This window comes from Lynx rufus, unplaced genomic scaffold, assembly GCF_022079265.1.
Source record: "Lynx rufus isolate CCGP_SWC_20201006 ecotype Redwood Valley unplaced genomic scaffold, mLynRuf1.p SCAF_8, whole genome shotgun sequence".
NCBI classification, from domain to species: Eukaryota; Metazoa; Chordata; class Mammalia; order Carnivora; family Felidae; genus Lynx; species Lynx rufus.
The window spans coordinates 66920594-66933169 of NW_025814896.1; the positions used below are offsets into that span (position 1 = coordinate 66920594).

The window sequence follows — 12576 nt, forward strand, 5'->3', positions numbered from 1 at the left end:
AGCAAATACACATAGTCAAAGAAAATTGCACATCAAAGGAAACAAATAGAGTAAGTCCCAGTCAGAGTTCAGATATTTGGGTAATCATTCATTCATTCCACATTCAACAAATATTAACCATCAGACACTGTTCTAGAGGCAAAGATGTAACAGTGAACAAAACAGATAAATATTCATGTCCTCATGAAGCTTCGCTCTCATGGGAAAAAACAGACAATAAAAAAATAATAATAAATATAATAAATAATAAAATAATAATAAATACAAAGTGCAAGTAAATTATATAGTATATTGATTGCTATAGGTGCTAAAGAAAAAATAGTAAGGCCAGGGTAGAGAAGGTCAGGAGTGTCAGGTGGCCAATTAAAAAATTTTTTTTAAGTTTATTTATTTTTGACAGAGAGAGAGAGAGAGAGACAGAGACAGAGCATGAGTCAGGGAGGGGCAGAGAGAGAGGGAGACACAGAATCCGAAACAGGCTCCAGGCTCTGAGCTGTCAGCACAGAGCCTGATGTGGGGCTTGAACTCACAGACCGCGAGATCATGACCTGAGCCCAAGTTGGACGCTCAACTGACTGAGCCACCCAGGCATCCCATCAGGTGGCCAATTTAAATGGGGCTCATTGAGAAAGTGACACTTGAGGAAAGACCTGAAGAAGGAGATGAAGTGAGCCATGCAGATAACCTGGAATAAGAGCATTCCAGAAGAAGGAAGATCCAGTGCAAAGATACTTACTGGGGTAGAGGGCCCAGCTCAAGAAGCAGCCAGGAGGCCAGTGGGGCAGGAAGAAAGTGAGAGAGAATATAGTAAGATGAAGCCACTTCACAATAAACCTGTTGACCCTGAGGACAACCACTCAGAGATCACGCCCACTATCACAAAGGTTCTCAATCAGGAAGGAGGTGGATTAGTTTGCTGGTTGGTTGGCTGGTTTTATTACTTCCCCCTCACCCCCAGGGAACACTTGGAAATGTGTAGAGACAGTTTTGGTTGTTGCAACTGGGAGGGGGAGATCGATAATGGCATCTAACTAGCTAATGGAAACTAATTATCCAGGAATGCTGCTCAACATCCTACAAAGCTCAGAAGAGCCCCCACAACAAGGAATTATCCTGTCCAAAGAAACCCTGAATTAGACAACACAAGTGCAGAAATCAAAAAGGCAGTTCAATATATGAATCTGGAGTTTAAGAGAGAAGTCTGGGAAGAAGATATAAATTCGGAAATCTCAAAGCAATAGATGGTGTCCAAAGCCCCGGGACTGAATGAGATCACCAAGGGAGTGAGTGTAGATAGGGAAGATGTGTGAGTGCCAGAGACACTCCAACATGAAGAGGTGAGGGAAGAGGGGCTGAAGAGGTGAGAAGAGAGAACAAGGGTTGAGGAAGAGGAGTTGGGGCATGGAAAGAGGGGAGATGTGAGATAAAGCCACCCACAAGAGTGGCAGAGAACACACACTTAGGGAAGTCCATTCAGTGCCAGGTGAGGTGAAGAATTTAAAATGAGATGAGTCATTCGGCTACATGGATACAAGTACAAAGTTCCCAGAGACTTGGATTTAACCAGTGTTAAATCCCTGGCCTTGCCAGACAAATAAGATGAGCCACCATGGCAAGGGAACTGAGGGTGTACACAGGGAGAAACTCTAATGATTAACTTGGAACTGCAGCTTTGCAAAGACAGAAAACATCAGAAAGTCAGAGGCAGTGAAAAGGAGGATCCACGGATTACAGATCGGAAGGATGGAAAAACTGTTGGGGTTGGGGTGCTAGGGTGAGCGAGACAGAAGATTAGGAGAGGGTGATAAAAGTGGGTTGCACACAGTTGAGCTTGGGGAGAGTTGAAATGATGGATCTTGAAAAACTCTAAGGAGTCAGGAGCTGAGGCAGAGGAGAATTCAAGAAACCGAGAAGCCAGATTGTTGGAAGATCATGTACGGATGTCCTGAAATCATGACAGGAGACAGTGGTGGTGTGAAGGAGCTAAAATCATCCAGAAATGAGGGAAAGGAACCCAGGGGCTAGCAGAGGATGAGCAGTGACCAGGCAAAGGGTAGGTCATCACACTACAGATGGGGAGACACATGGCCCCACTTCTGTACATGTCCTACAATAATAATCTATTATTTCTCAAAAATAAACACAAAAAGAATTATTGTAAAAATTGAAGGGCCATCTCAAATACTCTTTGGAAAGAGCCAGACATAGATGAGTATACACACACATATGCATGCACATGTACACACACACACCCACGCACACATATATATGACAAGCATCTTTGATATAGACTCTCCAGTGAATTACATGCTTCAGAATAAAGGTGTTGAAAACTGTAAAAACGTTCTTACAAATAAAAAGCAGCACTAATGGGTATAAAGTGAATATACTATTAAAAATTGTGAAGCTGGAGAATGTTGTTCTGTCTTAATAAATAACAACAATGTATGTTCTATTTACCTCAAATTCAAATTATTATTATACTTAGTTCTGGTTTTTTAAAAGCCAGAGTTCTGGTTCATAAAATTATGAATTTTATTGGTGAGTAAACAATGTCACATCTCAACAGCTCTCCCCCTCAGAACATTATCGTATACCTTTCAAACAGAAAATTAGGAAACCATTGGATTCTTCCAGTTTCTATAGTACAATCCTTTGGGGGAGGTGGAGAGAGAGACAGAGGAAAAAGAAACAGCAAGAGTGTGTTTTCAGGTTTTATCCCTCCCTCTGGGTAAGCCAAATTCTTTTGGTCTTTTAAAGGTTTAAATGTTGCCTAATATCAACCTTCTATGTTTTCTCCTTTCAGTAGTGGGTCTTGATCTACCCTCAAAAACTCCTAAAAGCAAGAAGACAGGAAGTAGAAGGGAAGTGAATGGTGGTGGAGAATGAGGAAGAATGGTTTTCTAGTGGAGGTGGCCAGAATGGTTTCATATGTAGCACAGTTACTGATACCATGCCATAAAAGTCTAAGCATACTTTAGTGTTTGTATTCATCCACTGAAGCAAACAGGATAAGATTTACCCAATGAACACTTACCATTCTGTCCTGGTTCAAAGCTATAATTTGCAAAGCAACAAGAAGGGTTTACATATTGGCTATGATGTGTGCTCATCCTGCTGAAAATTTCTTGTCCATCTTCATAACCACAGCCCTTGTATTTAATTCAACCTCCAGTTACAATGCATTCCTTCTCAGGTTATCGCAATAATATTCCAAAAAAGTTGTAGAGACTGATACTATTACTGGCTTCTTTTTTAATTTTTTAAAAATGTTATTTATTTATTTTGAGAGAGAGAGAGTGGGGAGGGGCAGAGAGAGAGGGAGAGAGAGAATCCCAAGCAGGCTCCGGATTCTCAGCACAGAGGCCGACACAGGGCTCCATCTCACGAACCGTGGGATCATGACCTGAGCCCAAATCAAGAGTCGGACACTTAACCACCCGAGGCATCCAGGTGCCCCTCCCAGAAGCCCCAGGTGGCCTCTTTATAAATGGGAGGCCCAAAGTCCCAAGTCCCAAAGGCCGAGTCACAACTCTGCATTTGCCAGTCTGGAACAGGCTTTCAAGAATGCGGGGCGCCTGGGTGGCGCAGTCGGTTAAGCGTCCGACTTCAGCCAGGTCACGTTCTCGTGGTCCGTGAGTTCGAGCCCCGCGTCGGGCTCTGGGCTGATGGCTCAGAGCCTGGAGCCTGTTTCTGATTCTGTGTCTCCCTCTCTCTCTGCCCCTCCCCCGTTCATGCTCTGTCTCTCTCTGTCCCAAAAATAAATAAACGTTGAAAAAAAAAAAATTAAAAAAAAAAAAAAAAGAATGCTATGCCCCTCCCTTGAAACACCTACTCTGGATCCACCCATCCAAACCCTGCCCCTCATTCATGGCTGGAGACACACTGGAAAAAGCACCAAATTTGGGCTCAGAAACCCTCAGTTAAAATTAATGTGTCATCTACTTATCAGCTACATGCCTCTGAACAAATGACTTAGTCTCTATTCACCTCGGTTTTCACATATAAAATGGGGATAACATCTGTTCCACCTATTTCAGAATGTTGGGGAAGAACAACTGAGAGATTACATGTGGAAACTCACAATAAGCTATAAAGAGCCACATAAATGTCATGTATTATTCAAGGTCCAGCCTGGGTCCTACTTAATCCAGGGAGCCTTGCAGCTTTTGAACCCAGCCTACACTGAACTCCCCCTGGCATTTCTTGCCATGCTATTTATCTTAGCACTTGATATATTTGCTCTTGTATTGTTACTCAAATACTCCCCAGTCAGGAACATCTCCCCTGCACAGAACCTAGAACAGGGCTGTAAGCATAGGAGTACTCTGTCTACTACCAATGTTATGAATGAACTGGCGGGGCAGAGAGTAGACTCTGACCTTCTTGGTACCACAGTGCTCATTTCTACAAGAAAGTTTTGAAAAACGTTCGCTATGGGATCCAGGTCTATTCACACTCTAATTAAAGGGTACTACTCACTGGAAAACTTTTCTCGTTAAAAGAAGAGGGTACCCGGCATCAACTGCTTGAGAGAACAGAAGTATGGCCCAATCACAGATAAGATCTCAGAAGCCCCCCAAGTCCCCCAAGTCGGGGGAATCCTGCCAACAATACCCAGAGAGGGAATAACTTGTCCCCATGTATTCTCCTTGGGTGAAGGAGACATCACAGGGAAAAATCTTGCTGGACATACTTGCATATTAGGCAGCCCTCATTTGATTTCTGTAGAAAATAAAGCATCATAAAGGTTTGCAATTTCTCCTGGGGAAGATGCGCTCTAAGTACATAGAATATTTTCCTCAGGGGTTCTGAGTAGCTTTCCCACAAAAAAGTAGCACTTTACCTGATCTTTGTAAACCAGCATGCTGGGGCTTGGCCGTGGTTTGTCTTTAAATGAGTAAGTGGCTCCTTGCTTCTTTAACAAGTCCAAGAAGTCAGGAGGTACATACAGGGGAAGGTCATTTAGTACTGGATCATTTCTTTGCACAAGAGATGGTTTTTTTCTTCCTTCGTTTTTAAAATTGTAGGTTGCTATCACTGGATTTAATAGGGATTCTTCAATAAAAGTTTTCAAGTGGTAAGTGCCAGGGATAGGTGTATTCTGTGGAAAATTGACATCATTTTTTCAGATCAGTATGTGAATGGGTAACATCCCCTAAAGCATCATTCTTAGAAGGGTCACTCTTAGTATTTAAAAAAAAATTTTTTTTGTTAACATTTATTTATTTTTGAGAGAGAGAGAGAGAGAGCATGTGCAGGGGAGGGGCAGAGAGAGAGGGAGACAAAGAATCCAGAGCAGGCTCCAGGCTCTGATCTGTCAGCACAGAGCCCAACACAGGGCTTGAACTCACGAACCATGAGATCATGACCTGAGCCAAAATCAGACGCTTAACCAACTGAGCCACCAGGCACCCCAGAAGGGTCACTCTTAAGGAGCATTTCTCTGTTTTAAAGTTTAATAAAATTTTATCAAATACAGTAGACACCCTCAACAGAACAATATTTCCAGAGAATCATGATTGTTTCCTTGGTGAGACAATTGCTGAATTATATAGCAAATGGGTCATGGCCATAGTCAAAGTTTTAACTTTTTAAAAAGTAACCTCAGAGATACTAACACTTGAGATGCAGTTGGACTAGAAGTGTCAGATCTCTCGTGAAACCATTCAGGACAGTTTCTTGACAAAAAAAAAAGTTAGCCTATTTCTGTTTGATAGATAACGACAGGTTTCTTTCTAGCTCTCAAGTGAGAAGCTAAAAAATAAGAACATGAGGCTGAGGATGAATGGGAAGATCATGTGATCTGATGGGTCCCATAAGAGGTTTGGTACTTTCAAATCCCAACCACAGTGTGGCTGAATGGCCAGACCTGAAAGTTTAGTCACTTTTGTTTTGTAACCGACTTTGCACTTGGTTCCACCCTTAAAATCAATTTCAAGAAGGCTTTGACCTATGGGTCCCTCTGTTATTGAAGGGTATGGATAGAAAATATTTCTACAATACAGAAATGATGTCTCTTGAAAGGGGGAATTTCCTGGTTATTTTTCTTTGATATATTATCACCTTGCTTTCCTACATTGACCATGTTAAGTTCTCATAGGCTCTTTGCCATCTAGCTAAGATAAAAACTGAAACCAAAAAACAACAACAACAACAACAAACTGAAACCCACACCCTTTTTTAGAATGGAGGCTTTTTCTTGTGTAATCTCACCACCATCATAAACTACATTGACCTTATCTAGATATCCTGTAAAGCACCTAGATTCCCAGTTTACTTTTTACTGCATCCAAAATTTAAATTAAATTTAATTAAATTTGGTTTGTCAGTCATATGCTGATACTAAAATTATAAATATGAGATGAGGTCCACTGTTTTCTAACAATTGTTAGCGACCTAAAGGGTAAGGACTGGTTAAAATATCAATAGGAATAAGAATCACTTGAATAGAAAGAATGAAAATATACATACGTACTCGTAATGCTATTCTCCACCATCCTTCTCTTTGAAAAGATGATGTCTTCCGGGTTCGTTTCTATTAACAAACATAAAATGTGCTTAATCATTTGAGAGGTGATCCCTGGAAGTTAAATATATTTTATAAAACATTTGCTTGAAGAAATCAACACCTGTACCAAATTGGTCAGCCTGAATTAAAATGAAAGCTACATAATGATAAATTTTGCCTATAATATTTCCTCAAATTGCTATTTTATGATTTGAAGTGGTTTTAATCATCTAAATTCCCTTGGGAAAAATGAGAGTAATAAATAATCTCATCTTCCAGAGATGTCATAAGGCAAATCAGATGTTACTAAATGTGGTGTTCTTAGGAAGGAAAGAGTTATGTAGATCTAAAACTGTATTATTATAATATGCTTATGGTTCAGGTGATGGTGCTGGGAGTTCAAGGTAGAAGGGTATAGTCACCAAATTAATCTGATATTGGGATACAAATTCCTGGCTATGTGGCAAATGTTGAAAACTGCCGTTTCCTGGATTTACAAAGACTACCAAACATGTATCATATAAATATGATACAGCCAGTTCTCTCAGCTTGTCCAGCTAGCTGTGACACTTAAAGAGGCAGAATGATAGAGAAGCCAGACAGACTTGGGCTTGAACTCCAACTCTGCCACTTACTAGCTAGGAGGACTAGGCACGTTACTTAACCCTTAGCCTTAACTCCCTCTTAGGAGTATATAAATAAGGCATACCAAGGTTGGCACGAGAATAAGGCATTATACATTTAAAGACCTGTACCCACACGCAGTACTCAAAAATAGTAGCTTTTATTTTTAACATCTCACCTGCCAAGTTAAAAAACAAATTATTTTTGATATTCCTTAGTTTCCAAGGACGTTCTTGTCTTCCATAGTAAGTATTCTATACCCATTTATTATTATTCCACATTCGTTTCTGCCTCACCATCAACAGAACACAGTTGTTTATTTTTTTCCTTTTGTGCTATTTCCACAAGGTATAGTCATTAAAATACTGAATTGTACTTTCATTTATAATGCTTTTGTTATAACGACAAAATGTAAGTTATTTCAAGCAACGATGCATTAGAAATAATAAACAATCTAATCAGTAAACTGATATAAATATAATTCATTCTTTCTATTTAGCAACTTATATTCACTCTACTTATGAGTACCCCTGAGCTAGTTTCAACATACACTGCTGTCTGAATTTCTTCCTATATGTTCCCTTTATACGATTTCTGTTGAATCTTCTCTGTTGCACATTTAAAGTCACAGAAATCTAACTTTCTCAGGCAGGTCAAGACAGGTCTCCCACCTCTACCTAGAACCAGGAAAATAAGCAGGAAGAAGGGAGAAGTAAACATGGTACTTCTTAAGGAAGGTACTCAGCAGACACTGCTTTGTTTTGCCCCAGGCGTGATCTAAACTCCACCCATCTATCACTTCAAATTCATTTAGGGGTGAATCACTTTTACAAAACATAGGCTAACCATCCCTCCCCCAGACACTAAACGCAGGTAGTTTCAAGTATTTTATAAATACTAAAATAGGAGGCAGAGGCAAAAACGTGTGCATCAGACTAAGTAAGGAAAAACCAATCCTCTCTAGGCAGAGGGGGAAATTAAGAAAATTAAAGCAGCTGTCCAGCGCAGTTAGTAGTAGGGAAGGAAAGAAAATACAGAAAACAAAGGGCGAATGGAAGGATGAGAGAGAGCAAAGGAAGAGGAAATAGAGCGAAGTAGACCTCAGATAAAGATCAGGAAGACAGGACTACGGGTAGGTATGAGCGAAGGGAAAGATAGGAAGAACAGAGGGGTGCAAGGGCCCAGCATTAGAGAGACATGGGAGTCGGTGCAGAGGACTTCAGCAGGAGATACTAGTGGGTACTGGGGGGCCTGGGGGAGGATTTCTGTACCGAGGTGACCACCGAACTGCCAGGTCCCAGGCCTTCCCTTAGGGTATTGGAGGTGAAGGCCATAACTGGCTGGTGCACGGCAACCTCCTTGCTCCCTCCGCCGTGGTTGGCGTCCGGTTGCCCGGAGGCGCCTGGGGTCCGCGAGCTCCTGAGCCTGCGCAGGGGACCCACCAGCAAACCGCCAGCTTCGCGTCGCGTGGTGAGACGAGAGGCGGACACACCGAGGCCCGGCCCCAAGCCTCGCGCACAGGAAATCCGTTCGAGGCTGTCACGCACGTGTGCAGTAAGAAAGTCTACAGGGCTCTGAAGGCGCCACAGAGCCCTGGGGTGGGTAGCTGCGCCAAGAAAGGCTTACAAAAGACTGTTTGTGGGAGTTTGAGCATACCTTAATCCCCACCGGCCTTTTCCCAGATTACCCCCACCCCACACCCCCAGGCAGGGAGACGGTATGCTTGGTAGGCATACTCAGCTTTAGAGCGAAAATCAGCCTTAGCACCCACTTTTTAAGGTTGTTTCTAAACTCCTCTGGATTGAAATTCTGGGGGTGTCTCTCCTGCCTCTTGATTTGAGGAGCGAGCACTAGAGACAGTGGACTTCCCTAGCTGTGACACCAAGAACCACCCTTTCTTCTGACAGATTCTTTTCGCTTTCAACCTCTACCTGTAGCTTCTCAACCTATAAACATCCTCATCTTTACAAACTCTCCCCTCAACCTTAATAATTTCATTTTATAGAGAACCTCTGGTGTTCTAAGTACTTCACACATTACTCTAATTCAATCTTCATAACAACCCTGTTTAACAAATACTAACTCCATTTTATGGGTGAGGAAACCGAGGCTTCCTTGGGCAGGTTAGCATATATAGTTGACTGGGCATCGCATACAAGTGGCAGCGGCAGAGTTCATATCCGGGTCTTGCTCCAGCACCCCACTGACCACTGTACCAGAAAGTTTCTCCTTAACTTTCACAGATTTCAAGAGTAGGCTTTCACCTCCCATACTTTCCTAAAACCATCTTAATCTGACACGTGTACACATCTATTAAAACTGGATTTGCTGAACTAGCCAGTGATCCAATTACCAAATCCAATGGGGGATTTTTCAACTATCAAACTTGACCTCCACTTGCCATTGCTGTATTGATTACTCCACTACCTCCTTCTTGAATCCCTCTCCTCCCAGGACTATCAGGATTTGACCACTCTCCGCATCTGCTGTGATTTATCGTCTATAAAGGTGATTAAATAAATCGGAACCTGCCCACACCAGGTTGTTGTGGAGACTAATCTGAGCAAAATGTTCAGAACCATGTCTAGCATAATGCATTCAGTAAATACAGACTATCATTATCATTGCCTTTGGGACAAAAGCAAAATTCACAATCCAGCCTCATCTCCTTTCCCTCATTAAAATGTCACGCTCAGATACATACTTGGAAATCCCAAATATGCCATCTTCACGCTGTCTCCCCTTACGCTATTTATTCCTTTTTGACAACTTGACAAACCTCAAGAGTCAACTCCTCTGGGAAGTCCCCCTTAGCCTAATCCCTTATACCCCAAAGCATCATGTGCCTATCTTCACTGGCGAATTCATTCTGACAAATCGTTGCTCCCCTAATTTTTAAACATGTCCCAAACACAGGTTTTTGTCTGAATTCTGAGTCTTCTGAACACAGGAGGGATTAAAATACTTGAATATATATGGCTGACCAGTTTCCCTGCCTATTAAATAAAACCAGAGGATGGACTAGCACAGTGCTTTTCCAATAATAATGTGCATACAAAACGTTTGGGGATCTTCTGAAAATACAGATTCAGATTCTGAGGCAGGGCCTAAGATTCTATAGGTGACTTTTTGTGAGAGACTAGTAGACTCCATCTCTCAAAATACTGAGACTCTATGGGGCGCCTGGGTGGCTTAGTTAAGCGTCTGATCTCAATCTTGCAGTTCATGGGCTTGCGCCCCACATTGGGCTCTCTGCTGCCAGTGCAGAACCTGCTTGGGATCCTGACTCCCTCCTTCCCTGCCCCTCCCCCACTCACGCAAGCGCGTGCACGCACACACACACATACTCTCTCTCTTGAAAATAAACAGGCACACTCTCTCTCAAAAATAAACAAACATTACCAAAAATACTGGGATTCTAAACTCAACAGAGCCTTAAAAAAAAAAAAAAAAAAAAAAAACTAAAAGCAAGGGGGGGGTTGTTGGGGGGGAACAACCAGGCATCAAGTTTGAAATCAAGAACTGAAATTATAAGGCCAAAAGGCTAATAACCAGAGTTTTCACAAATGTTAAGAGATTAAATCAAGTCTATCACTGTTCCTCATTTCACTTTCTTATTTTGGCTGAGCCTGTAAAACTGGCTCAGCAGACTAGGGACTGGTACTCTAGAGACTAAAGGAATATGATGAAAGGTACAGAGAAGTCTAGAAACCCATACAAGGTGTGAAATAGAAAAGAACATCTAGATGAGAAAATAGTTTTGCGTATCTCAAAAATAGAAACAGCATAGGTCAATGACTTCCAGGACTTCACCAGTAAGACAGATTAAGTATGTAGGATAAACAAAATGTCCTCTTAAGAAAACATAGTCTTGTACAGTATCACTGAGAAAATTTTAAGATTTATTTTCAAGTTATCCTAACAGCAGTTTTAAAAGGGAGGATGCATTTGAGAATTCAAGAATACACTAAGTAGAGGTCAACAGTGCCTGTTAGGCATCAGATCTTTAATAAAAATTCTGTAAAATACATCCTGAAGTATGGATCACTTTTATTAACTGCAGTAGTGATGATTTATGTTAGAATTATCTGAGAGCATGGGGCGCCTGGGTGGCTCAGTTGGTTGGGCGTCCAACTTCGGCTCAGGTCATGATCTCACGGTTTATGAGTTAGAACCCCCACATCAGGCTCTGTGCGGACAGCTCAGAGCCTGGAGCCTGCTTCCGATTCTGTGTCTCTCCACTCTGTGCCTCTCCCCTGTTCATGCTCGGTCTCTATCAATCATGAATAAATGTTCAAAAAAAAAATTATCTGAGAGCAAACATGTTACAGATAGTACTAGGGTAAGAATTATCAATTACCATAATCCTGCGATACTAAAAGAGGCAATATGGTTAAGATTTGAACATAGGACTAAAGCTTTCAAAAATAGTCCTGAGTTCCATAAGATTGTTGTAGGAAGTGGAATGGAGATTTGCATCCAGCTCAGTACGTGCCAAACATGACCCACTAAATTATATAAAACTGCTCACTTCAATTTCCTATAAAAACAAAATGCCAATTTTGTGACTTTTGTGAAGATTAGAACATAAAAATCAGTATGATATACCAAAGTACCCCTAAATAGTGTCCCCTTCCACCCTGTTAACCTAGGTAAACTTCAAAATGTAGGGATTGGAAAAACTGTTGGAACTGCGAAAGATTAACTTTTACCAACTCCCTCATTTTAGAGTCATAACTGGTTTAAGAGCGTAGTAACATCAACTGAACACTTACTGCAAACGCCAAGAACTATGCTAAGTACTTTACCTTCGTTATTGTAAAAGTCAAGTTAAAAACCAGTTGGCTCAACTATACCCATTTTTCAGGCAAAATAACTGAGGCTTAGAAAACACTGACCTCTTCAAGTTTTACACACAGCAGTGATATGAACACTGTTGAGATAAAACTCCAAAGCCCATGTTTAATACACTGGAGACTACTGTGACTCAACACCCAGGCATGTTAATCTTTGCCCCAAATACTTTGCTGGCCTTCCTTTTCACTTAATTATTACATGTAATGAAGGTCTCTCTATTTAATTGATTGCCTGCCTAGCATGTAATAATGTAACACCCCATTAGGATTATCAATGCCTGTAACTTCGCTCTAAAACCTACTTAGTTTCCTTTTCCTTCAGTAACCATCCACTTTTCTATTTTCTGGTAGAATAAAGGTATTGAAATAGTCCAAGATGGGCAATAGCCTGCCAAATGAATTAACCCCCTGGGAAGATAAACCTTGTGGCTACAATAATCAGAAAACAATTATACTTAATGTTTTAATCTCAGCTCTGGTTTACTATGGAATTTTGCATTAAGTATTTAAAAGGTAGCTAAAACAAACAAACAAACAAACAAACCCTGATAACCACTTTTTGAGCTTAAGATTATAGAGAAAGCA

At 41.2% G+C, this 12576-nt stretch overlaps 1 protein-coding gene across 1 annotated transcript in view; it reads right to left on the reverse strand.

The window, feature by feature from the left end:
• STPG4 (sperm-tail PG-rich repeat containing 4) overlaps positions 1-8689 on the reverse strand; it is a 46130-nt gene extending 37441 nt beyond the window's left edge. Inside the window, 3 exon segments of the mRNA XM_047069728.1 lie at positions 4847-5104; positions 6479-6538; positions 8407-8689. Of these exon segments, the coding sequence (XP_046925684.1) occupies positions 4847-5104; positions 6479-6538; positions 8407-8469 (381 nt within the window). The 5' untranslated portion in view covers positions 8470-8689.
• Between the last annotated feature and the right edge of the window lie 3887 nt (positions 8690-12576).